The 26,934-nt window shown below is 43.6% G+C and overlaps 1 protein-coding gene across 7 annotated transcripts in view; it reads right to left on the bottom strand.

Moving 5' to 3' along the window:
- LOC119863710 (butyrophilin subfamily 2 member A2-like) overlaps positions 1 to 25,156 on the bottom strand; it is a 57,039-nt gene extending 31,883 nt beyond the window's left edge. The window contains exons 1-6 of one of the 7 annotated variants that reach the window (XM_043505844.1): positions 22,468 to 22,808; positions 21,002 to 21,112; positions 10,604 to 10,951; positions 10,331 to 10,462; positions 8,399 to 8,680; positions 515 to 619 (exon numbers count right to left, since the gene is read on the bottom strand). In XM_043505844.1, the coding sequence (XP_043361779.1) occupies positions 515 to 619; positions 8,399 to 8,680; positions 10,331 to 10,462; positions 10,604 to 10,951; positions 21,002 to 21,112; positions 22,468 to 22,582 (1,093 nt within the window). In that variant the 5' untranslated portion in view covers positions 22,583 to 22,808. Of the gene's footprint in view, positions 1 to 514; positions 620 to 8,398; positions 8,681 to 10,330; positions 10,463 to 10,603; positions 10,952 to 21,001; positions 21,113 to 22,467; positions 22,821 to 24,867 lie in introns of those variants that run through there. The other 6 variants (XM_043505843.1, XM_043505846.1, XM_043505848.1 and 3 more) reach the window with 6 other exon arrangements.
- Positions 25,157 to 26,934: the final 1,778 nt, after the last annotated feature.

A 26,934-nucleotide genomic window follows, 5' to 3' on the forward strand; every position in this document is an offset into this window, starting at 1 on the left:
TGGAAAGGTGAACAAATGGTACTAGAGGCTCTCTTTGGAGGGGAAGGAGGACGATTTGGGCTAACAAACGAAGGCTGCTATTTGGATAACATGTCATTATTAGGGCCAGACCTCAAATAAATTAGTGGCACAATTGACTAACCAATTTCCATGCACAGCTAGTGTGATGCATAACTGCTCAGACTGTGTTTATCAGGATAACCACATATTCACATTAAAAGCATAATGCTGCACCATGGTTATAGCCCTGATTCTGCAGAACCCTTCAGCGTATGCTTAATCGTGTGTGTGTGTAATCACATCCCTATTCAGCGGAGCCTGGCCCTGTATCATTATTGTTTTCCCTTCTCCTTTCCTCAGTTGCTGCACTTTCAGTGCCCATCTCCTCTTAAATCCTTTCTATGCTGTTCTGTCCTAGTCATTTCTGTTCTGTCCATTTACCAAGTATCTTTTCGAAAAAGGAAACCTTTTTTTTCCCTCTTATCACATTGAATTCGCCTCTTTAGGCCTTTACCTCTTAACTTGAAGAGAAAAGCAGCAACGCCTATCAAAACAAAGGAAATAACCAGGAACACGTACAGAGCCACCATCCAGGGAGACACCCTTGGAAAAAAAGGATCTGAAAAACAAAACCCCAGTTTGGAAAATAAAATACTTGTATCTCAGAAAAATACATCCCAGCAAGATTTATGAGAGAAGGGTGTAAATACTCTTGTCTGAGCAACAAAAAATACAAGAATCCTATTTTAAACATTGTTTCAGCTACATAATTTTGACAGAGTAGGGAGCGAAGAAAGTGCATCAAACAATGGGAAGTGAGGATCCCATATTTCTAATGTGGAAACCATCTAGAAGAAAGAGTGAGGGAGGGGAATATGAAAGTGTCACAAAGCAGAAGTGAAGGGGAGGAAATGTATTTGTCTATTTCTCAATATACTTTAAAAATAATCCCTGCATGTGGAGAAAAAAATCAACACTAACTGAAGTATTAGCTAAACTTAGACCGTGCACAAATGAATGATCAGAGTGCAATGGTGATTGTAAGAATGTGAAACACATAACACACACATATTCATTTAAAAAAATATTAAAGACAGCAAAGAAATGAATGGAATAGGAGCTATTCCCTGACTCCCTCAGGGAACAGATGGCCAGGATCCCCTGGGGGACTAACATGAAAGGGAAGGGAGTCCAGGAGAGCTGGCTGTATTTCAAGGAATCCCTGTTGAGGTTACAGGGACAAACCATCCCGATGAGTCGAAAGAATAGTAAATATGGCAGGCGACCAGCTTGGCTTAATGGTGAAATCCTAGCGGATCTTAAACATAAAAAAGAAGCTTACAAGAAGTGGAAGCTTGGACATATGACCAGGGAAGAGTATAAAAATATTGCTCGGGCATGTAGGAAAGATATCAGGAGGGCCAAATCGCACCTGGAGCTGCAGCTAGCAAGAGATGTCAAGAGTAACAAGAAGGGTTTCTTCAGGTATGTTGGCAACAAGAAGAAAGCCAAGGAAAGTGTGGGCCCCTTACTGAATGAGGGAGGCAAGCTAGTGACAGAGGATGTGGAAAAAGCTAATGTACTCAATGCTTTTTTTGCCTCTGTTTTCACTAACAAGGTCAGCTCCCAGACTGCTGTGCAGGGCAACACAAAATGGGGAAGAGATGGCCAGCCCTCTGTAGAGATAGAGGTGGTTAGGGACTATTTAGAAAAGCTGGACGTGCACAAGTCCATGGGGCCGGACGAATTGCATCCGAGAGTGCTGAAGGAATTGGCGGCTGTGATTGCAGAGCCCTTGGCCATTATCTTTGAAAACTCGTGGCGAACGGGGGGAAGTCCCGGATGACTGGAAAAAGGCTAATGTAGTGCCCATCTTTAAAAAAGGGAAGAAGGAGGATCCTGGGAACTACAGGCCGGTCAGCCTCACCTCAGTCCCTGTAAAAATCAGGGAGCAGGTCCTCAAAGAATCAATCCTGAAGCACTTAGAGGAGAGGAAAGTGATCAGGAACAGTCAGCATGGATTCACCAAGGGAAGGTCATGCCTGACTAATCTAATCGCCTTTTATGATGAGATTACTGGTTCTGTGGATGAAGGGAAAGCAGTGGATGTATTGTTTCTTGACTTTAGCAAAGCTTTTGACACGGTCTCCCACAGCATTCTTGTCAGCAAGTTAAGGAAGTATGGGCTGGATGAATGCACTATAAGGTGGGTAGAAAGCTGGCTAGATTGTCGGGCTCAACGGGTAGTGATCAATGGCTCCATGTCTAGTTGGCAGCCGGTGTCAAGTGGAGTGCCCCAGGGGTCGGTCCTGGGGCCCGTTTTGTTCAATATCTTCATAAATGATCTGGAGGATGGTGTGGATTGCACTCTCAGCAAATTTGCGGATGATACTAAACTGGGAGGAGTGGTAGATACGCTGGAGGGGAGGGATAGGATACAGAAGGACCTAGACAAATTGGAGGATTGGGCCAAAAGAAATCTAATGAGGTTCAATAAGGATAAATGCAGGGTCCTGCACTTAGGATGGAAGAATCCAATGCACCGCTACAGACTAGGGACCGAATGGCTCGGCAGCAGTTCTGCGGAAAAGGACCTAGGGGTGACAGTGGACGAGAAGCTGGATATGAGTCAGCAGTGTGCCCTTGTTGCCAAGAAGGCCAATGGCATTTTGGGTTGTATAAGTAGGGGCATAGCGAGCAGATCGAGGGACGTGATCGTTCCCCTCTATTCGACACTGGTGAGGCCTCATCTGGAGTACTGTGTCCAGTTTTGGGCCCCACACTACAGGAAGGATGTGGATAAATTGGAAAGAGTACAACGAAGGGCAACGAAAATGATTAGGGGTCTAGAGCTCATGACTTATGAGGAGAGGCTGAGGGAGCTGGGATTGTTTAGTCTGCAGAAGAGAAGAATGAGGGGGGATTTGATAGCTGCTTTCAACTACCTGAAAGGGGGTTTCAATGAGGATGGCTCTAGACTGTTCTCAGTGGTAGCAGATGACAGAACGAGGAGTAATGGTCTCAGTTGCAATGGGGGAGGTTTAGATTGGATATTAGGAAAAACTTTTTCACTAAGAGGGTGGTGAAACACTGGAATGCGTTACCTAGGGAGGTGGTAGAATCTCCTTCCTTAGAGGTTTTTAAGGTCAGGCTTGACAAAGCCCTAGCTGGGATGATTTAACTGGGACTTGGTCCTGCTTTGAGCAGGGGGTTGGACTAGATGACCTTCTGGGGTCCCTTCCAACCCTGATATTCTATGATTCTATGATTCTATGATTCTATTTCTGTATCCATCAGCCAAACCCAGGTTCCACCTTCAAGGAGAGTATAAGAAGGGGAGCTGTAGCTCCTTTCATTCCTCCATTAAAGTATTGGTTTAATTAATACACATAGGAAGAGAACTGGTATTGGGCTTATCAAATTCACCAAAACCCCCCACAATTTTTTAAACTTAAAGTCAATGAAGTTGAGAACATTAAAGTTAACACATATAATTAGACCTGTGCAAGTGACAGATTTTTCAGTTTGCCATCAGTTCTGGAAAAAAAAAATCATTTTGGGTCAATCTGAAAATGATTTACAGAAATTCTGATGAACCAAAAAGTAAAAACTCATTTTAATTTTGAATGTTTTTCTTTAAATTTTTCCCTTTTAAGAATAAAATTGGAGGCAATTCAAAAAGGAAAGTCATTTCAACTTGAAAAATCAAAATGTTTCAAAAATGTCAAAACAACATCTTGTCTTTTGGGGGTATTTTGTAGATGAACAGTTGAGTGTAACTGACATGAATTTTTTTTTTTGAATCTGCATTTTTGCTTAGAAAAAAAGTTTCAGACAAAAAATGCACCCCAACTCTATAGGTAACTTCAAAAAGTGTATTAAAGTTAGGTTCAGTTATTCACTTTGGGCTTCGTCCTGCCAGGTATTAAGCAGTACGGCACTGAATGGCATGCAAGTGTAACCCCATTGACTTCCTGGACCCAGTCAACCTTTCTGTTTTGTATAGAAGGATCAAACCGTAATTACAGTCGTATCAACATGAGCAAATATTGCAGGTTGGAATATATCCCAGGTTAGGTGTTCTGTGTTTTACTGTTTGCGGGGTGAGCATGTAGTTGTGAACAGGAATTTGCAGTATAACAGGGGGGGAGATCCATGTGATGTGCCCAGTGTGGTTCCTTACTGTTTGCAGGCAGAAATTCTTGCAATGTCTGTCACTGGCATAGAATTATGATCCGTGGACAGAACTTGTGTTTCTTTTTGTCCCTTCCACCTCTGTGTATGGGCTGGAGACCTACTCCATCATTGCAGTCACTCTAACCAATTTAGGTCAGAGTTCCTCACCATCCAGACCAGACAACATATTGATATGTAACCATCCACCCTGCACTAGCTGCATAGCTGCAGATTTCTGTGCATCTCATTCACCGAACAAGACGGAATGGCTGGAAGTTGAAGTAGACAAATTCAGACTAGAATGAACCCACATTTTTAACAGCAGGGATTATTAACCATTGGCACAATTTACCAAGGGTGGGGGGTGGATTCTGTATCACTGGAAATCAAGATTGGATGGCTTCCCCCCGCAAAGGATATGCTCTAGTTCCAACAGGAATTAAGTCAGGGAAATCCTGTGGCCTGTGATACACGGGAATCAGACTAGATCAGGGGTTCTCAGACTTTTGTCCTGGTGACCCCCTTTCACATAGCAAAGCCTCTGAGTGCGACCCCCCCATACGTTAAAAACACTTTTTAATATATTTAACACCATTATAAACGTTGGAGGCACAGTGGGCTTTGGGGTGGAGGCTGACAGCTTGCGACCCCCCCATGTAATAACTTTTCCACCCCCTGAGGGGTCTCGACCCCCAGTTTGAGAACCCCTGGACTAGATGATCACAGAACCTGGCAATGGGTAGACTGCTAGTGTGCTGAGATGACACCCCATCATTGTCTCATTGTTTATTCATACTCCCATGCCTGTCTGTAGCCATCTGTTGTCTAAGCAGAGGCCTATTAAGATTTACTGGGGCCCTGGGCACAAAGAACATTTGAATCCCCCATGCCCAGGGGCACCAGAACTGGGGGACCCAGTGGGGTTATGGCCCCCTACTTTTAAAAGTGGGTGGGCCATGTCCACCTCCTTTTTAACATGGGCTTAGTAGCCTCGGGCAGGCATGGAGTAGCAGTGGCAGGGGCTATGTTTCATGGTGGGGAAGATGATCCCATGCTGTGAAGCGCAGCCCCTTCTAGCTGCCAGCTTCTTCCCGGAGAGGGGGCTGAGGTGAGCCTTAGCACTTCATTGTCATGGGGCCCTGGCCCCTGCTCCTCCTGTTCCCACTGAGGCCCTCCCCCCTGGTGAAGCTGGAAGCCAGAGCCGGGCCATGCTAAGAGCCACCCAGGGAGCCCGAGCCACTATGAGCAGCCCCACCACCTGCCCTGGGGGGCAGGGACATGGGCCAGGAGCTGCTCTCAGGCACCCCAGCCCCGCTCCCAGGGCAGGTGGAGGGTCCAGGGCTACTCACAGTGGCCCGGGCTCCCCAGGCAGACCTCACCATGGCCTGGCTACAGCTTCCAGCCGGGCCAAGGGGCAGAGCCCCAGGGAGAAGAGCAGGAGCAGTGGCAAGCTGTCTGGGGGAAGATGGGGAGCAGGAGTTACACTGTTCTGGCACTAGAGCCCCCCCACCCTCCCCTCTACACAGATTCTGGCACTCCTGTGAGGGTCCCAAATTGGCCAGGGCCCATAGGCCTGTGTGTTAATCCACCACTGACTGTAAAGCCCCTGGGGCAGGGACTTTCTTTTTGTTCTGTGTTTGTACAGCATCTGGCACATGACTAGGGGTCCCTGGTGCTATAGTTGTGATAATCATCATCATCTCTGAATCTGTAAAACCAGCTGTGACACAGAAATCCATTGGTGCCCTCTGGCGAAGGATTCGCTACTCTGAGTCAGCAACTGCTGACAGTCCTGAAAAAAAAAACAGGGGTACTTGTGGCACCTTAGAGACTAACAAATTTATTAAAGCATAAGCTTTTGTGGGCTACAGCATTGAATGCATCCGATGAAGTGAGCTGTAGCCCACAAAAGCTTACACTCTAATAAATTTGTTAGTCTCTAAGGTGTCACAAGTATCCCTGGTGGTTTTTTTTTTTTTTTTTGGCGGATACAGACTAACACGGCTGCTACTCTGAAACCTGACAGTCCTGAGAAACTCACTACAGCTAACACGCCGCTTTCACGGTATTTATCCGTCAAGAAAATGATGTAAGAGGCTGTCATGAATACAGGGGGAAAGGAGGTAACCTTTATGTATGCCAGCCCAGTCAGTTAGCTATAAAATCCTTCTTAGTAGCTGTTCTCTACTTGCTTTCCCTGTAAAGGGTTAAAAGGTCTCAATGCTATGCAAAGGTAAACTTACAGTGGGATGGCACCTGACCGGGGGAACCAATAGGGAGGCTGAACCCTTTCAAATTGGGGAAATCTGCTGGGTGAGGGGGTCTTTTGTTCTCTGGGCTGAGAGACAGAACAGCAAGGTGTGCTGTAAAGCTCGGGCCAGGTATGGAAAATCATCAGCATCAGACCTAGACACGACTCATTGGAACCCCAGACATGTAAGTAGATTAGGGAATGTTAGAAATTGGGATTAGGGATCTTTTTGTTTGTTTTGGCTTGTGGGTTCCTCTGTGCTAACCCCTGGTGCGTTTGCTTGGTTTGCTTGTAACCTTTAAGCTGGACCCCAAGAAAGTTATTTTTGGTATTTAATCCCTAACAGCCTGGTTTTTTCAGATGTGGTTCTCTATTTTGTTCTTATAATAAAATTTACCTTTTTTTAAAAAAGAATCCTTTGATTCCAAAGTCCTTAGACAAAGGGTTTGTCTGTGCTCACATTGCTAAAGCAACTGGTTGGTATTTTATTCTCAAGCCTCCCCAGGAAAGGAGGTGAAAGGACTTGGGGGGATATTTGGGGTAATAGGGATTCCAAGTGACCCTTCCCTGAATATTTGGTGTAAATCACTTGGTGGTGGCAGCAATACTTGTCCAAGGCAGAGGACTCTGTGCCTTGGAGGAGTTTTAACCTAAGCTGGTAAAATAGGAGGTCATTCCTGTGGGCCCCTACCTTCTGCACTTGAAGTGCCAGAGTGGGGAATTTTAGCCTTGACAGGGACCTAATAAATTTTTTTTGTCATACTGCTCTTCCTAATGATTGTGAGATGTATGTACAGATGATCCTTTAGAAGGTGTGTGTATGTACTGAAAATATGATTTAGAAACTATGTCCCAGGCAGAGCGGACAGACAGGTTTCTTCCAGACAGGAGATAAGATGTAAATTCAGCATTGCAAGTCAGTACAATGGGAGCCTCGGCTGATTATGGGGAAACAGGAATATTTAAAGAAAACTTGCAGCCAGCACACAGGACCCAGGGGAGTCATACAGACTCTGAGGACAAAAACGATAGATTCTGGGGTCTAAGAGGAAGACAAGTAAGCCATTTTGTTATTCATCACAGCACTTTTTGCATCCATGAATGGTGGGTCCTAGCCATGTGGGTTGGTGATGCTGGAAAAGACTGGTTTAGGTGAGAAACTACTTTAGACAAGGATTTTAGTCTCTTCAAGTTAAGTTTAGCCTCTAATAAGCATGTTATACTTTTGTTTTATGTGTAACCATGTCTGTTTACATTATCTTTACTCAGTATCTCTTAGAACTTAATCTTCAGCAAACTTATGATTGTTTTCACTATAATTATACCTCAGATGAAGTGAGCTGTAGCTCACGAAAGCTTATGCTCAAATAAATTTGTTAGTCTCTAAGGTGCCACAAGTCCGCCTTTTCTTTTTGTTGTTATAAAGGACCTGATCCTGAGTTGTATACCAATCAAGCTGTGTGTATACTGTTCCCTTGGGAACAATGAACCTGGTAGTTACTGGGAGTATCCCGTGGATGGGCTGGACATTACAGAGGGATGCTTCAGAGAAGCTCGTGGCCTTGGATGCCCCTAGTGTTAACCTGCAAGGTAAAGTCCGGGCTGGCAGAGCCCTGAGCAGATTGTTTGGGGGGTGACAGGCTGGAGGTGCCAGGGAGCTGACACCCAGCTTAGCACTCTCTCACTGAGACAGGCGGTAACATGGTGACTCACAGTCTTGGGAACCCCCAAGAAAGTGTCACATTACTAATTCACCCTGGACAAGAGAAGATAAAGTGTCTGAAATTTAACATTTTCAAAGTCATTAACATTAGATGAAAAGGATGAGCACTCATGAGACCTTTAACAGCAGCTGTCTTTGGTGCAAATACTTTCATATTATTTATCAGTCATAATTTATTTAACCAAATTTTATTTTATGTACGTATTAATTATTGGTGAGCACTGTGTGTTGTTTGGATAGTAACTGACCTGCTATATAAACTGTCGACTCCTTTTCTTGGTTGAGGAGGGCGTTTCTGATGTGACAGGACAGGCTCTGGTTAGACGTCTCTGTTATAATGATAGAACTCTGTGTCTCAAACAGGCCGTTAGCCCCTTGGGGTTTTGTTTCTGACAATGATGTTAAAGCCTGTCCACTGGGATCTCTCCACAGCACCTCGGGCTCTGGGTACCACCCAGCTGATCGACACACCATTTGAATCCCTCCATCCTGATAACCCTCAACAGAGATGAGAGGAGCAGAGCCCAGACCTGAAGGAAAGTGAGATAAACTGCTTTAGTTCTCGATGCTAACTTATATGAATATTCAGTACAAAATATAAATACTTAAATCTCTAATAAAAGGAATGAATGGGTTTCCCCTCTGAAATCCTAGTACTCATCATCCAGGAAACCATGGCCCAGCAAAAAACTTAACCACATTCTTAATTTTCTTTTCAAACATATCTTCCAGTGAGATGCCCCTCATTCCCTAATCACCTTCAGTTTGATCGTAAGCCCCATGAAGTTTGAGTTCTGTGTAATTCAGGGGCCACCTCTCTGCTGGTGCCTCTTATCACACTTCAGATCTCTTGCACTTCAGTTCTGATGTTTTTGCCTGGGCAGTTGAGGAAGGATGTTCTCTGAGAAGGACTCTAAAGTAAGGAACTAACTTAAGAGCTAGTTGAAGTATTTGGTTTGAAACTTTTTCTGGGGAGGGTGTGGGGGGGGGAGATCAATGAAAACTGCAAAACTCTGAAGGGAAAATTTCAGTTAAAATTTGTGTAGAATTGTTTCTCGGAGCAAAATCTCATTTCTTAGCCAGCTCTCACTCCCCCCTTTTCCTTGGCCTTGTAGACCCTGAAATGGATGAATTTTAGAGTGTGTTGCAAAGCCCATCTCGTCTCATCTCTCAATATGGTTTTTTTTATGGAATGTGTTGAATGAGGCTGGGTGGAAGGAAGTGGAAGGGGTTCAATTCATTGTGCTGGGAAGATTTTCTGTGGACAATAACTCAACGATCATGCATCCGATGAAGTGAGCTGTAGCTCACGAAAGCTTATGCTCTAATAAATTTGTTAGTCTCTAAGGTGCCACAAGTACTCCTTTTCTTCTTTCAACGATCAAAAAGAGTTTAGGCATCTGTTGACTATTGTGCTCTACTCACATTACATCCTCCCCACCCCCACACCCCTCCCACACACCCAATCCCCACCCCCCCCACATCCACCCCTCCACACCCCACACAACCACCCACTCCCACCCCCCACCCCCACATGTCCCCCACTCCCCTCACCCCCCCACACCCTCACCCACATCCCCACACCCACACACCCACACCCACCCCACACACGCCACTCACTCCCCCCACCCCTACCCACCCCCCCACACACCCACACCCCACACACGCCCCCCACTCCCCCACCCCCACATACTCCCCCACACCTACACACACCCATATCCACACCCCCCACACCTACACACCCACACCCACCCCACACACGCCCCCCACTCCTCCACATCCCCACACCCACCCCCCCCCACATCCCCACACCCACCCCCCCACACACCCCACACACCTCCATTCCCACACACCACCCACACATGCCCCTCACCCCTACCCACACCCCCCACACAGCACACACATCCCCCACACCCCCACTCACCCCCCCCACACTCACCCCACACCCCCACACACCACACGCACATCCCCCACACACCACACCCCACCCCACCCCCATACCCCTCACGCACACACACCCCCACATCTACACCCCCACACACCCCACACCCCCATTCACACACCCCACACCCCCACACACACCTACACACCCACGCCCCCCACACACCCACATCCCCACACACACCTACACACCCACACACACATTCCCCCATCCCCCCTCACCTACCCCCCCCCCACACACACACACACTGCCCAGTGCATAAAAATATTGAGACGAACAGCAGGTTTCTCATGTGTGATCCATGGCCACCTGGGAAGTTGTAGCCTGTTAACTCTAAAGAGGTCTGGGGTGAGGAGGGGGTGGGGACAACCTGAAATGCAGAGAGACACGTGCTGAAGATGTCAGACAATTTTTCAGGGCTGCTGGAAGTCTAAACGATATTGTCATGATAACGTACAAATGAGGGTGGGAAATGTTGTGTCAAAAGGAAACACCAGCCCAAGCTACTGACCTGCTACTTTCAGTTCCAACAGGAATTCTTCATGAAAAACACTTGATCGAAAAAAGCACCTGTACTGTCCTTCATCAGAGGGTCTGACGTGGCGTATTCTCAAGGCAACGCTTCCATTAGCAATGTCATCTCTTAGAAATTCTGTCCTTCCCTGATATTCTGGCATCTGCCTTTCATTCCGATTGTCCCCATCACGATAAAGGTGCACAAGTGAATAGAACTGGGACCGGTACCACCTCACCTCCATGTTCTCAGCGCTTACCCTGGGGCTGAGGTGACAGGGTAACACAATGTCCTCACCTGCAGTGGCCATGACAGGGTGGTCAGGTCCAATCACTTTAAATTGAGCTGCGAAATGTAGCAAAGAGACAAAGAAAATAAATGTTAAAACAATGAACTTTTGATGAAAATGTAATCATTACAAGCACTGTGTTATATTTCATTACAGCTGGTCTAATACTACTCACCTCAGCTATGGTGAGGAAATAATACATTGTTTTGCTAACATTAAAATAAATTCTTAAAACTACTGCAGCCATGGACAATCCAGGACCTCATATTTGGAGCAGGGACATGAAATTTGGCAGGCAGATAGCTCTGGGAATCAGAGAGGTGACTCTTGTCCCCATGAAAATCCACCCATATTTGGCCAAGTTACAATGCTCTGAAAACCACCATTTGTGCATGTGCAATAGAGATGATTTGTTTATTTCTCATTTGGGTCTGTATGGGGGGGAAGGTTGACTGTTACGATCTCCAAAAATTCTCTCTTCTTTGAGCATGCTCCAACCTCACTGTCTTTTCACTGCACAGACTGTGCTCTGACATTAAGACCCTTCCATCTACACTGAAAGTGATCCCAGGCTCCACTGTGTGGTATTGGACATGACTGCATCAAGGTGCACATGCACAAGGGGTCTGAATTCTAGCATTTCCTAACTTTTGTGTGCTTGACTTTACAACCTTAACATTCTTTTCATGTAATTTTGTGTATGCAATTGTAGGGGGAGCTGGCAGTGACTGCTCTATTTTGCAAAAAGAAAAGGAGTACCCGTGGCACCTTAGAGACTAACAAATTTATTAGAGCATAAGCTTTCGTGAGCTACAGCTCACTTCATCAGATGCATTTGGTGGAAAAAGCAGAGGAGATATTTATATACACACACACAGAGAACATGAAACAATGGGTTTATCATACACACTGTAAGGAGAGTGATCCCTTAAGATAAGCCATCACCAGCAGCAGGGGGGGGAAAGGAGGAAAACCTTTCATGGTGACAAGCAAGGTAGGCTAATTCCAGCAGTTAACAAGAATATCTGAGGAACAGTGGGGGGGGGGGGGTGGGAGGGAGAAATACCATGGGGAAATAGTTTTACTTTGTGTAATGACTCATCCATTCCCAGTCTCTATTCAAGCCTAAGTTAATTGTATCCAGTTTGCAAATTAATTCCAATTCAGCAGTCTCTCGTTGGAGTCTGTTTTTGAAGCTTTTTTGTTGAAGTATAGCCACTCTTAGGTCTGTGATCGAGTGACCAGAGAGATTGAAGTGTTCTCCAACTGGTTTTTGAACGTTATAATTCTTGACGTCTGATTTGTGTCCATTCATTCTTTTACGTAGAGACTGTCTAGTTTGGCCAATGTACGTGGCAGAGGGGCATTGCTGACATTGATGACATCTTCATCATCTGGACCCATGGAAAAGAAGCTCTTGAGGAATTCCACCAGGATTTCAACAATTTCCATCCCACCATCAACCTCAGCCTGAACCAGTCCACACAAGAGATCCACTTCCGGGACACTACGGTGCTAATAAGCGATGGTCACATAAACACCACCCTTATCGGAAACCTACTGACCGCTATTCCTACCTACATGCCTCTAGCTTTCATACAGATCATACCACTCGATCCATTGTCTACAGCCAAGCGCTACGATATAACCGCATTTGCTCCAACCCCTCAGACAGAGACAAACACCTACAAGATCTCTATCATGCATTCCTACAACTACAATACCCACCTGCTGAAGTGAAGAACAGATTGACAGAGCCAGAAGAGTACCCAGAAGTCACCTACTACAGGACAGGCCCAACAAAGAAAACAACAGAACGCCACTAGCCATCACCTTCAGCCCCCAACTAAAACCTCTCCAACGCATCATCAAGGATCTACAACCTATCCTGAAGGACGACCCATCACTCTCACAGATCTTGGGAGACAGACCAGTCCTTGCTTACAGACAGCCCCCCAATCTGAAGCAAATACTCACCAGCAACCACACACCACACAACAGAACCACTAACCCAGGAACCTATCCTTGCAACAAAGCCCGTTGCCAACTCTGTCCACATATCTATTCAGGGGATACCATCATAGGGCCTAATCACATCAGCCACACTATCAGAGGCTCGTTCACCTGCGCATCTACCAATGTGATCTATGCCATCATGTGCCAGCAATGCCCCTCTGCCATGTACATTGGCCAAACTGGACAGTCTCTACGTAAAAGAATGACACAATGACACAAATCAGACGTCAAGAATTATAACATTCAAAAACCAGTTGGAGAACACTTCAATCTCTCTGGTCACTCGATCACAGATCTAAGAGTGGCTATACTTCAACAAAAAAGCTTCAAAAACAGACTCCAACGAGAGACTGCTGAATTGGAATTAATTTGCAAACTGGATACAATTAACTTAGGCTTGAATAGAGACTGGGAATGGATGAGTCATTACACAAAGTAAAACTATTTCCCCATGGTATTTCTCCCTCCCACCCCGCCCCATTGTTCCTCTGATATTCTTGTTAACTGCTGGAATTAGCCTACCTTGCTTGTCACCATGAAAGGTTTTCCTCCTTTCCCCCCCTTGCTGCTGGTGATGGCTTATCTTAAGTTATCACTCTCCTTACAGTGTGTATGATAAACCCATTGTTTCATGTTCTCTGTGTGTGTGTATATAAATCTCTCCTCTGCTTTTTCCACCAAATGCATCCGATGAAGTGAGCTGTAGCTCACGAAAGCTTATGCTCTAATAAATTTGTTAGTCTCTAAGATGCCACGGGTACTCCTTTTCTTTTTGCGAATACAGACTAACACGGCTGCTACTCTGAAACCTGCTCTATTTTGGTTGATTTTAACACTCTTTGTTCTTCATTTTCTGGATGTCAAACCTCAGAAGTGCTGAGCACTCACAGCTGCAAGGGAAGTCAATGGAAAGTATCTATGCAGTCATTACAGTAGTAAGGAGTGTTAGGCATTAAAAGATGCAGTTGGGAGATGCAGGTGGAAAGTCTGGTTGAGTTTAGGAAGGGGGTTGAGCAGATGATGGAGCAAAGACATGAGGTATCTGAAGGGAAAAGCTCAGACTCACAGATGGAAGCAAGGCTGGGGAATTTTGAGGGGAGACTGGGTGAGGAAAGTGGTCAGTGGAAGCATGTGACTCAAAGAACCAGGCAGAGGAAAAGACGGGCTAGTGAAGGAGAAATAGAGCTTAGGAACAGGTTTGCAGAGTTGGAAAATGAAGAAGAGGCTCAGCAGGTAGTTGCTGAAGGTGGAAGGGCAAGAAAGAAGAGAAGAGAGGATAGTCCTGTAGGAAAAGGGGAAGAGTCAAGGGAGATTACACCAAATATGAGCCCCAGGAGGATACAGGATGGGTTGAAGAGGATTATAAGGGAAAACAGGAATGGAAAGAACTTGCAGCCAGAGGGAACAGGGGAGAGACTGGAGAATAGCACTGTCACCAGGAAAAGGCAGGTCTATGTGATCGGGGACTCTTTATTGAGAAGAATAGACAGGCCTGTAACTAGAGCTGATCCAGAGAATAGAAGGGTGTGCTGTCTTCCGGGTGCTAAGATACGGGATGTAGACCTGAGGTTGAAAAGGATCCTAAAGGGAGCAGGAAAGAATCCCCTAAGTATCCTTCATGTGGGAACAAATGATACGGCTAGATTCTCGCTGGAAAGTATTAATGGAGACTATGCTAGGCTGGGGAGGATGCTTAAGGAAATCGAGGCTCAGGAGATCTTTAGTGGGATCCTGCCTGTTCCTAGAGAAGGGCAACAAAGGTGTGACAAGATTATGACTGTCAACAGATGGCTTAGGCAGTGGTGTTATAAGGAGGGCTTTGGGATGTATGGCCACTGGGAGGCATTCACGGACAGAGGTCAGTTCTCTCGGGAAGGACTTCATCTGAGTAGGGAAGGAAATAGACTTCTAGGATCAAGGCTGGCACAACTGATAAAGAGAGCTTTAAACTAGGAATTAGGGGGAGATGGTTGGGAGATGTCCAGGTCATCTCCACGCCAGATCTTAGCATTGAGAGGGAAGAAGACGAAGTAAGAATGGATACAGCCATGGGTAGGAGAATGTATATAAGGAGCGAGGGCGGTGTGGATACTAGTCTAATAGGTTATACTGGCTGTAGAATGACTGTGCCTAATAGGGTACAAAATGTGAGCGAGGCCAAACAGCAAAAATTAAGATGTTTGTACCCCAATGCAAGGAGCCTAGGTAACAAAATGGAGGAATTAGAGCTACTGGTGCAGGAAGTGAAACCAGATATTATAGGGATAACAGAAACATGGTGGAATAGTAGTCATGACTGGACTACAGGTATTGAAGGGTATGTGCTGTTTAGGAAAGACAGAAACAAAGCTAAAGGTGGTGGAGTAGCATTGTATATCAATGATGAGGTAGAATGTAAAAAAATAAGAAGCGATGCAATGGATAAGACGAGTCCGTCTGGGCAAAAATTACATTGGGGAAGAAAACTAGTAGAGCCTCTCCTATGATAGTGCTTGGGGTGTGCTATAGACCTCCGGGATCTAATTGGGATATGGATAGAGCCCTTTTTAATGTTTTTAATAAAGTAAATACTAATGGAAACTGTGTGATCATGGGAGACTTTAACTTCCCAGATATAGACTGGAGGACCAGTGCTAGTAATAATAATAGGGCTCAGATATTCCTAGATGCAATAACTGATGGATTCTTTCATCAAGTAGTTGCTGAACCGACTAGAGGGGATGCCATTTTAGATTTAATTTTGGTGAGTAGCGAGGACCTCCTAGAAGAAATGGTTGTAGAGGATAATCTTGGTTCAAGTGATCATGAGCTAATTCAGTTCAAACTGAACGGAAGGATTAACAAAAATAAATCTGCAACTAGGGTTTTTGATTTCAAAAGGGCTGACCTTCAAAAATTAAGGAAATTAGTTAGGGAAGTGGATTGGACTGAAGAATTTATGGATCTAAAGGTAGAGGAGGCCTGGGATTACTTTAAATCAAAGCTGCAGAAGCTATTGGAAGCCTGTATCCCAAGAAAGGGGAAAAATTCATAGGAAGGAGTTGTAGACCAAGCTGGATGAGCAGGCATCTTAGAGAGGTGATTAAGAAGAAGCAGAAAGCATACAGGGAGTGGAAGATGGGAGGGATCAGCAAGGAAAGCTACCTTATTGAGGTCAGAACATGTAGGGATAAAGTGAGACAGGCTAAAAGTCAAGTAGAGTTGGACCTTGCAAAGGGAATTAAAACCAATAGTAAAAGGTTCTATAACCATATAAATAAGAAGAAAACTAAGAAAGAAGAAGTGGGGCCGCTTAACACTGAGGATGGAGTGGAGGTTAAGATAATCTAGCATGGCCCAATATCTAAACAAATACTTTGCCTCAGTCTTTAATAAGGCTAAAGAGGATCTTAGGGCTAATGGTAGCATGATAAATGGGAATGAGGATATGGAGGTAGATATTACCATATCTGAGGTAGAAGCGAAACTCATACAGCTTAATGGGACTAAATCGGGGGGCCCAGAAAACCTTCATCCAAGGATATTAAAGGAATTGGCACCTGAAATTGCAAGCCCATTAGCAAGAATTTTTAATGAATCTGTAAACTCAGGGGTTGTACCGAATGATTGGAGAATTGCTAATATAGTTCCTATGTTTAAGAAAGGAAAAAAAAGTGATCCGGGTAACTACAGGTCTGTTAGTTTGACATCTGTAGTATGCAAGGTCCTGGAAAAAATTTTGAAGGAGAAATTAGTTAAGGACATTGAAGTCAATGGTAAATGGGACAAAATACAACATGGTTTTACGAAAGGTAGATCATGCCAAACCAACCTGATCTCCTTCTTTGAGAAAGTAACAGATTTTTTAGATAAAGGAAATGTGGTGGATCTAATTTACCTAGATTTCAGTCAGATGTTTGATACCGTACCACATGGGGAATTATTAGTTAAATTGGAGAAGATGGGGATCAATATGAACATCAAAAGGTGGATAAGGAATTGGTTAAAGGGGAGACTGCAACGGGTCCTACTGAAAGGCGAACTGTCAGGTTGGAGGGAGGTTACCAGTGGAGTTCCTCAGGGATCGGTTTTGGGACCAATCTTATTTAATCTTTTTATTACTGACCTTGGCACAAAAAGTGGGAGTGTGCTAATAAAGTTTGCAGATGATACAAAGCTGGGAGGTATTGCCAATTCAGAGAAGGATCGGGATATTATACAGGAGGATCTGGATGACCTTGTAAACTGGAGTAATAGTAATAGGATGAAATTTAATAGTGAGAAGTGTAAGGTTATGCATTTAGGGATTAATAACAAGAATTTTAGTTATAAGCTGGGGACGCATCAATTAGAAGTAACGGAAGAGGAGAAGGACCTTGGAGTATTGGTTGATCATAGGATGACTATGAGCTGCCAATGTGATATGGCTGTGAAAAAAGCTAATGCGGTTTTGGGATGCATCAGGCGAGGTATTTCCAGTAGGGATAAGGAGGTTTTAGTACCGTTATACAAGGCACTGGTGAGACCTCACCTAGAATATTGTGTGCAGTTCTGGTCTCCCATGTTTAAAAAGGATGAATTCAAACTGGAGCAGATACAGAGAAGGGCTACTAGGATGATCCGAGGAATGGAAAACTTGTTTTATGAAAGGAGACTTAAGAAGCTTGGCTTGTTTAGCCTAACTAAAGAAGGTTGAGGGGAGATATGATTGCCCTCTATAAATATATCAGAGGGATAAATACAGGAGAGGGAGAGGAATTATTTCAGCTCAGCGCCAATGTGGACACAAGAACAAATGGGTATAAACTGGCCACCAGGAAGTTTAGACTTGAAATTAGATGAAGGTTTCTAACCATCAGAGGAGTGAAGTTTTGGAATAACCTTCCAAGGGAAGCAGTGGGGGCAAAAGATCTATCTGGTTTTAAGATTCTACTCGATAAGTTTATGGAGGAGATGGTATGATGGGATAATGTGATTTTGGTAAGTAATTGATCTTTAAATATTCAGAGTAAATAGGCCTAATCCCCTGAGATGGGATATTAGATGGATGGGATCTGAGTTACCCAGGAAAGAATTTTCTGTAGTATCTGGCTGGTGAATCTTGCCCATATGCTCAGGGTTTATCTGATTGCCATATTTGGGGTCGGGAAGGAATTTTCCTCCAGGGCAGATTGGAAGCGGCCCTGCAGGTTTTTCGCCTTCCTCTGTAGCATGGGGCATGGGTGACTTGAGGGAGGCTTCTCTGCTCCTTGAAGTCTTTAAACCACGATTTAAGGACTTCAATAGCTCAGACATGGGTGAGGTTTTTCGAAGGAGGGGGTGTGTGAGATTCTGTGGCCTGCGCTGTGAAGGAGGTCGGACTAGATGATCAGAATGGTCCCTTCTGACCTTAGTATCTATGAATCTATGCATCCGATGAAGTGAGCTGTAGCTCACAAAAGCTTATGCTCTAATAAATTTGTTAGTCTCTAAGGTGCCACAAGTACTCCTTTTCTTTTTATGAATCTATGCTGAGTTTCAATCCTGTCTCAGATCCTGAGTCACTGTGAGGTGTTGCACTTTACTTTTCAGTTTCCTCATCTGAAAAATACTTATCCAATTACTTCTCTTGAATGTTACAAAGATTAATTAGCTGTCCATTGAGTGCTCCGAACATATACAAATGTGACCTACTCTGAAATAAATGACACCTCAGATGTCTCACATTGGGGCCTACATTTAATGGTGACCTTTGCAAATTTTGTCCTTAATCACTCCGTGCCTCAGTTTCCCACCCCTAAAATAGTAATAAATAATAACACAGAATACCTCTGTTTATTCAAATGGTCCAAGGGACACCTGAAACTTTTGAATAACCAGGTGTTCAGATAAAGGGAAGTGCTATTTTGAACTGTGCTGTTGGGCTTCCTGATGAGAGAGGAGACCTGACTAGAGATGCCACTGCAGATACAAGGAGTTGCCCAAACAGCACTTTGATCTGGACACAATGTTGCAGCCATGGAATCACAATGTGAGTGGATACATTGTTGCACTCATGTAGCACGAATGAGACTCACTGCTGTAAATTGCTCTCCTTGTTATCTGAACCTCCAGTGTTTACAGAGGGGGGACACACTGTGGATTTTCAGATAAAGGGAATTCGGATAATGGGCAGTGTCCTCTACTCTGCTATCTCACACCAGAAACGAGAAGATCAAACATTCATGTTTGTGAGGCACTCAAGGTACTTCAGTGATGAATGCCCTAGAAAAGCCCACAAGGTCATTGATTTCTTATTCAGTACAATGAGGCATAGCTCCTGCATTCCCTGAGCACCATCCATCCTGTGCCCTGAATACACAAGGAAGGAGACTGATGGGAAATTAATATGTGACTTTGTATATACAATGGAGCTGAATTAATGTTGCACCTGCAATCTTAAATCTGGCATTTCCTAACTTTTGAGTGTTAGACTTTGCACCCTAAATATATATTACACCCACAAACAAAACAAAACAAACAAAACCCCCTCCTTTTAACAGAACAGTAATATTGCAACCCAATGACAGAGCTCTCCACTTTTCCTAGATGTATCTGGCACAGATACCACAGCCTCTGTGCGCTTTCAGCTGCTCATTTATGTGAGGTAACATGCTCCTTTTCACTATAATGCTGGCAGTCTCGGTATCCCTACAAGCCGAACCTATCTTTCCTCCCTCCTTGCCACTACCCAAAATCCCATCAATCAATGTAGAATTTCACAGGTTTCAGAGTAGCAGCCGTATCCGATGAAGTGAGCTGTAGCTCACGAAAGCTTATGCTCTAATAAATTTGTTAGTCTCTAAGGTGCCACAAGTACTCCTTTTCTTTTTGTAGAATTTCAGGCATCCCCCTTAGGAAAAGAGAAAATGTCTGCATTATTCCAGACTGCTTTAAAATCTTGACAAACTCATATCTCTTGTACAGAAATTTGGTAAATCAGGAACAGAGCTGTCAGGATTTGTGGGGTGGGAAAGAGTAACTATTCGTGTAACATTGTTTAACACGCTTGCTGAGAAACCTCAATGCCAGAGGTATGTAGACAGGCTCCAGTGCCTTTAGCTAATGGTTTCAAGGCCATATTGAATAGAAGAGGGGGATGCTTGACACATGCCTTGATTCAGAGCGAATGCCTCGGAGATAAGCCTATTGGTAAAACTCAGGGCTATAGATTAGGGGATATGTATATCCATATAATCACCCTGTTTGCTACGGCATCCCAGGGAAAGGGACAGCCCCAATGAAGTGGGACCCCTACCTCCTAAAGCATAAAGACACCTACCCTCCAGACATGCACAAAATGAATGCGGCTCCCTTTTGGCAGCACAATATTAGAGGAAGAGGCAAAGGTTGCTAGAGGGTGCTAGGACACAAGAAAGACAGAGGGAGGAAACTGAAACAATGAGGTATTTCCTTTATGTTTACTTATTTTTTTCCTGACCCCCCCCACCACTCCAGCTGCACCAGGCAGTGGTTTGGTCTGTCCACCTTAGATGTCTAAGACTGGTGCAGAATGTGGCAGAGCACTCGTTCATCTCACAGGGAAACTTTCACCTCTCAGCTCTGTGATCTGCTCAGGCATCCAGTGCAATTCAAGGTGGTTTTGATCTAAGTCCTATGGAGTCCAGGGCTTGACTACATAAGAGATTGTATTGCCTCTCTACGTCATACCATGGCAGATCATATCAGCTGGGTAACTTGCTTGAGGTAACAGCTCTCTGGTTTAAATGGGAACTTTCAGTGAAAGGTCCTTGATGCTTCAGCTTTCTTTGCTCCTTGGTCTGGCTGACTCCCGATATGTTGATCTTTAGCCCAGGCTGCCAGCCCAGACCTAACTATTCCCCTTGATTTTGGAAAAGGACAAATTGAATCAAGAATGACTGCGTTTAGATGGAGTGGGAAGATTTCTTTTCCAGATACTAGAGCAGTTTGCAGTTATAGTTTGTGTTTGGTTATGTATAAATGTAATTGTACATGTCCCTAAAGGTTGGAATTGACACATATCCATATGCTAAAGAGATTATATCTAATCTAATCATCTATCTATCTACCACGAGAGCAGAAAGCACACTGAAGCCGTGGGAATTTCTTACCTGAGTCCACTTTGTGAACGGACAGAATAACGAAGAACATGATGTAGCCAGGCAGAGAGGAGCTCATTACAGGGCCATGAGGGAAGGAGGAAACCTTCATTTTCCTTATAACTGTATCAGGACAGCAAGAGAGAAAAATGACCATAATCCAGAGATTGTGACAAGAGAAAAACTGGAGACTGGAGTATGAAGAATAGATGAATACTTTTTGCAAAAATTTTGTATTTTTTCATGATCTTTTGCTATTGTTTGACCAGCTTATAAGAGCTAATAATTTTTTTGAGTTAAATCTCAGCAAAAAGTTTGACCAACTCTAAAAGGACATGGCCTCTTAAAGAGTACAAAGGTAAGTAACTGTGTTTTGATCATCATTGTAAGATTTTACAAAAAAGCTGTCCATACATTGAAAATCGTATTGCCTCACCTCTTCTTTAAAACTGTGTAAATAACTGAGTTTGGTGATAGTTCCATTAATAATAATAGTAATATTTATTTTATTTTTTAAAGTTAAAATATTCAGCTTGACCCAAAATCTTTTTTTTTTTTTACAAATGTCAGCAAATCAAGAAGTAAATATGTATAACATTTCACATTTCATTTGATCCAGAATCATATAATAGAATCATAGAAATGTAGGACTAGATGGGCCCCCAGAAAGCCATGAGTCCATCATCCCAGGCTGAGACAGGATTAAGTATACTTGAAACGAAACATTTAATTTCCTTTGTTTTTTTAAAGCCTTTTAATTTAAAAAATAAAATAAAATTGAAGTAAAATTCTAAATAAAAAATCAAAGCACTGAATTTCAGAAATGCTGAAAGTTTTCATTTTTTCTGAGTTTTTTATTTTGTTTTTCTTTTTACCAAAACAATTCAGTGAAATCAACACAAGGTAACTCTGAGTGCTTCCCGTCAAGTGTCCCATCACCAGCCAGTCGCAGGTCAGCTACATGCCATTGTGGGCAGTCTCATCATACCATCCTCTCCATAAACTTAGCAAGCTCAGTCTTGGAGTCGGTTAGGTTTTTTGCCCTCACTACTCCCCTTGGAAGGTTGTTCCAAATTCACTCCTCTGATGGTTAGAAATGTTCCTCTTATTTTAAACCTAAACTTGCTGATGGTCAATTTATATCCATTTGTTCTTGTGTCCATACTGGCGCTTAACTTAAATGACTCCTCTCCCTCCCTGGTATTTATCCCTCTGGTGTAGTTATAGAGAGTAATCATATGTTCCTTCAGCCTTCTTTTAGTTAGTTAGGCTCAACAAGCCAAGCTCTTTGAGTCTCCTCTCTTAAGGCAGGTTTTCCATTCCTAGGATCATCCTAGTAGCCCTTCTCTGTACCTGCTCCAGTTTGAATTCATCTTTCTTAAACATGGGAGACCAGAACTGCACATAGTATTCCAGATGAGGTCTCACCAGTACCTTGTATAACGGTACTAACACCTCCTTATCCCTACTGGAAATACCTCGCCTGATGCATCCCAAGACCGCATTAGCCTTTTTCACAGCCATATCACACTGATGGTTCATAGTCATCCTGTGATCAACCAATACGCCCAGGTCTTTCTCCTCCACTGTCATTTCCAACTGATATATCCCCAGCTTATAGGAAAAAATTCTTTTTGTTAGTCCCTAAATGCATGACCTTTCATTTTGCACTATTAAATATCATTCCATTTCTATTATTTCAGTTTACAAGGTCGTCCAGATCATCTTAATTATATTCTGGTCCTCTTCCATATTGGCAATGCCTCCCAACTTTGTATCATTGGCAAATTTTATTAGCACATTGCCACTTTTTGTGCCAAGGTCATTAACGAAAATGTAAAATAAGTTTGGTCCCAATACTGATCCCTGAGGAACTCCACTAGTAACCTCCCTATAGCCTGACAGTTCACCTGTCAGTGTCACCTGTTGTAGTCTCCCCTTTTACCAGTTCCCTTATCCACCTTTCAATTCTCATATTAATCCCCAACTCCTCCAATTTAACTAATAATTTCCCATGTGGAACAGTATCAAATGCCTTACTGAAATTCAGGTAGATTAGATCTATTGCATTTCCTTTGTCTAGAAAATCGGTTATTATCTCAAAGAAGGATGTCAGGTTGGTCTGGTACAATCTACATATTGTAAAACCATGTTGTATTTTATCCCAATTACCATTTTCCTCTATGTCTTTAAATACTTTTTCTTTCAACATTCGTTCCAAGACCTTGCCTACAACTGAGGTTAAACTTTCAGGCCTGTAATTTTCTGGATCACTTTTTCCCCCTTTCTTAAAAATAGGAACTATATTAGCAATTCTCCAGCCATAGGGTACAACTCCCTAGTTTACAGATTCATTAAAAATCCTTGCTATTGGGCTTGCAATTTCATGTGCCAGTTCCTTTATTATCTTTAAATCCCTTTACACCCAAGCTAGCTTCATTATAATTAGCTTGGCTATGTCTATGTGAGCTGCAGTCAGACCCTGTGATTGCAGTATAGACATACCCTTTTGTTTTCACTGTAAAGAATTTGAACAATTAAACAATACAATCAAAATTTATTTTTCGGTAATAAACTGACATGGAGTGATGGCTCCCTCCTTGCTCTCTCCTCTGTCATTTGGGTTTCTTCCATTTGCTGAAGTTTAAGTGCTTTGCATATTCTTGCCATGACCCATTTTGCAGGGCCTTTTCTGAAATTTACATTTTCTGTATCCTTCAGTGGGTTTCAAAATTGTTCAGACCTTGATTGATGTGTGTAACATGATATTTTGCTTCCAGATATTGGAGAACTGGCCATGTTTTTCTTGACATAGCTTGTCTATTTTGTAGTTTGTTAAACATACAAGACTGACAATTCATGAGCCAGTGTTTGGAATGTGAGTAATGCAAGTCAGGACCGGCTCTAGGCACCAGCAAAGCAAGTACGTGCTTGAGGCGGCCCAATTCCAGGGGCAGCATTCCAGCCACCCTTTTTTCTTTTTCTTTTTTTTTTGGCCTGGGCAGTTGCGTTTTTTCGCTTGGGGTGGCAAAAAACCTAGAGCTGGCCCTGATGGGAGTGTCTCCTCTAGGGACACTAGCGTATTTCAGAACCTTCTCACAAATAGGCAAGGCTGTTCTAAATCCACGTCTTCCTATTTGCTTAGCAATTTACATCTTCACCAGACCGGAAAAATCAATTGTTACCATTCCCTGTTGCAGCAGGTGAGTGAATGTTAATAACCCGCTTTTGGCAGGCACAGAAACTGAGACACAAAGAACTTGACCCTTCACTCACTCAAGACAGTGGTGAAACCCCCATTGACATCAATGCAGGTAGAGTCAGGCCCAAGAGTGGGGCAGGGAGAAGACTTAGTTCTCCAAGATTTTTATTTTTTTAATAATTATTATTATAAAGAAATTTATTTCACCATGTGACTCTCCATCCATCAGACTATGCAGCTAAAGAGCATCATGGGGCTAGGTCCTAGGAATCCAGCACAGTCTAACTCCCACAGCCAGTTCGCCAGCCTAATTTGGGCCCAAGGCGCACCCTGTGGTGAAGAGATCCCTCTTTCCCTTCTCCATGCACCCCATGGGGTGCTGAAGTGATGTTGCTCGGGGCTCTGTGCTGACCCTTTACATCACAGATAGCTTTCTCACACAGGAAGGATGCTGCTTTCCCCTGGTGACAACACTTGGTCCCCTGATTACACCCGAATTGTAAAGAGATAGGACCACCATTCACTACAGTGGCAGAGCTGAAGCTAATTATGAGATATTCCTGGCCCCTTATGCCTGTACTTAGAGCTGGAACATACTGCTGCCTGTATTACAGCAATACCAGCAATAAACAAATGTAAATACAACTAAGAGGAGGTGTGTTTGTGTTTCACCTACCTGTTTAAATTGGCAGAAACTGCTCAGCAGAGTCAGTCTGTGGGGAGTTCCCAGCTTCTCCTTCCTCAGAGTCAAGCCAGATGGGGTTTTTTTTGTTTTGTTTTTTGTTTTTTGTCCATTACCATTTTGTTTTTTCCAGTTTTGTTTCAGGGCATTAAAATTTTCCCCTAGCTCCTTGATGTTCCTCAGATCTTATAGACTTTAATTTTGAATGATTTATAATCAGCATTTCATATGCCCCTTTCTACTGCAGTGAGAGGGTGAATGTGAAAGTGAAAGAGCTCAGGAGGAATTCAGAAAAGTCACATGGTTTTGTGAGATTTTAAAAAAAACAACCCAGCTCTTTTTAAAGAAACACACACAATTGTGACAATCCACTTGGGGTCTCAGTCCCTGTTCTTGGCTTGGCTACTGTGATGCTGGAAGACCAGCTGCCAACTCATGCCAAAGCCCCAGGCCAGTTCACTTGTGCTTTAGTATAGATCAAAGTGGTTGTAAATTTATTTGGTGTTTAAACTTCATGAAAACTGTGGGATGTTACGTGCATTGTTTTCACTTATCTGTATCCTGATAGACTGTAATAGAAAACATTTACATTGTATATACCCCTGTAACTAAATAACCATCAAATGAGAAAGAAATAATCATGTAATGCAAATGAAGCACTTTAGCAGGAAAGTGCTAATTCATGCACATTTGAAGGCAAGCGGTAATTGTGTGTGATGATCAGAGATCAAAGACTCAAAATGGGCTCCTCTCTCTCCACCAGTCAAAGAAAAAGCCCACCTGGTGGTGACATTGTCAGCTGGTTTCCTGTGAAAGGAAGCTATAAGTATGTGTAACCCTTCTGCCAGGTGGAGAAGGCAGCAACCAGGGCCAGGTTCAATATCTAGAGGTTCCTTTTCAACAGTACAACACAAAACCGTCTCAAGCCCACACCCAATAACCTGGAAAAATTACACACCACTCCTGGGTGCCTCTTAAAGGCAATACTTCCCCACTCGCAAACACAGAGTCCGAGTGTAGGAAAGAAACTTTGAATGAAAGTAGGGAAGTCACCCGACATTAATTAGGGAAAATGCTGCAAGCAGGATTCATCATAAACATAAACCTGGGAGCAGGACACCCACACCCACTGAATGGGGCAGTGTCTTCTGCCTCATGTTCTACAACCAAAAGTTCCTTTACTGTGCACCCCCCTGCTCCCTCACCACACCCCACTCCATTCACAGTGGTTGTCCTTCATCAGTAGGACCCAAGGTTCAGAGGTGCATCTGTGTGAGTTCACCTCCCACCCAGGGAAGAAAGCACCTGGCTTTCTCTGCCATCTGAGCACTTGCTCTGACTAGCCATGTCAGGGTTCCCTCCCCACTCTGAACTCTAGGTAAATATGTGGGGACCTGCATGAAAGACCCCCTAAGCTTATTTCTACCAGCTTAGGTTAAAACTTCCCAAGGCACAAATTCTCGCTGCCACCACCAAGCAATTTAACAAAGAATCAGGGAAAGGACCACCTGGAGTTCCTATTCCCAAAATATTACCCCACGCCCTTACACCCCCTTTGCTGGGGAGGCTTGAGAATAATATCCTAACCAATTGGTTACAAAGTGATCACAGACTCAAACCCCTGGGTCTTAGGACAATGGAGAAATCAGTCAGGTTCTTAAAAGAAGGATTTTATTTTAAAAAAAGTGGTAAAAATCACCTCTGTAAAATCAGGATGGAAAATAACTTTACAGGGTAACAAAAGATTCAAAAACACAGCAGAACTTCCTCTAGTTTAGTTTCAAAGTTACAAAAAACAGGAATAAACCTCGCTCCAGGAAAGGAAAAATTCACAAGCAAAACAAAAGATAATTGAACATGCTTTGCTTGGCTTTTACTTACAATTTTTGTAATATGAGAGACTTTTAGGATGGTTTATAGGAGAAGGAGTTTCTGACCTGATGCTTCTCTCCTTCCCAAGAGAACACACAAAAACAAAGCCTCCCCTCCTCACCTCCAAGATTTGAAAGTATCTTCCTTCCCCATGGGTCCTTTTGGTCATGTGCCAACCAGGTTATTTGA

This window comes from Dermochelys coriacea, chromosome 11 (genome assembly GCF_009764565.3).
Source record: "Dermochelys coriacea isolate rDerCor1 chromosome 11, rDerCor1.pri.v4, whole genome shotgun sequence".
Taxonomy (NCBI): Eukaryota; Metazoa; Chordata; order Testudines; family Dermochelyidae; genus Dermochelys; species Dermochelys coriacea.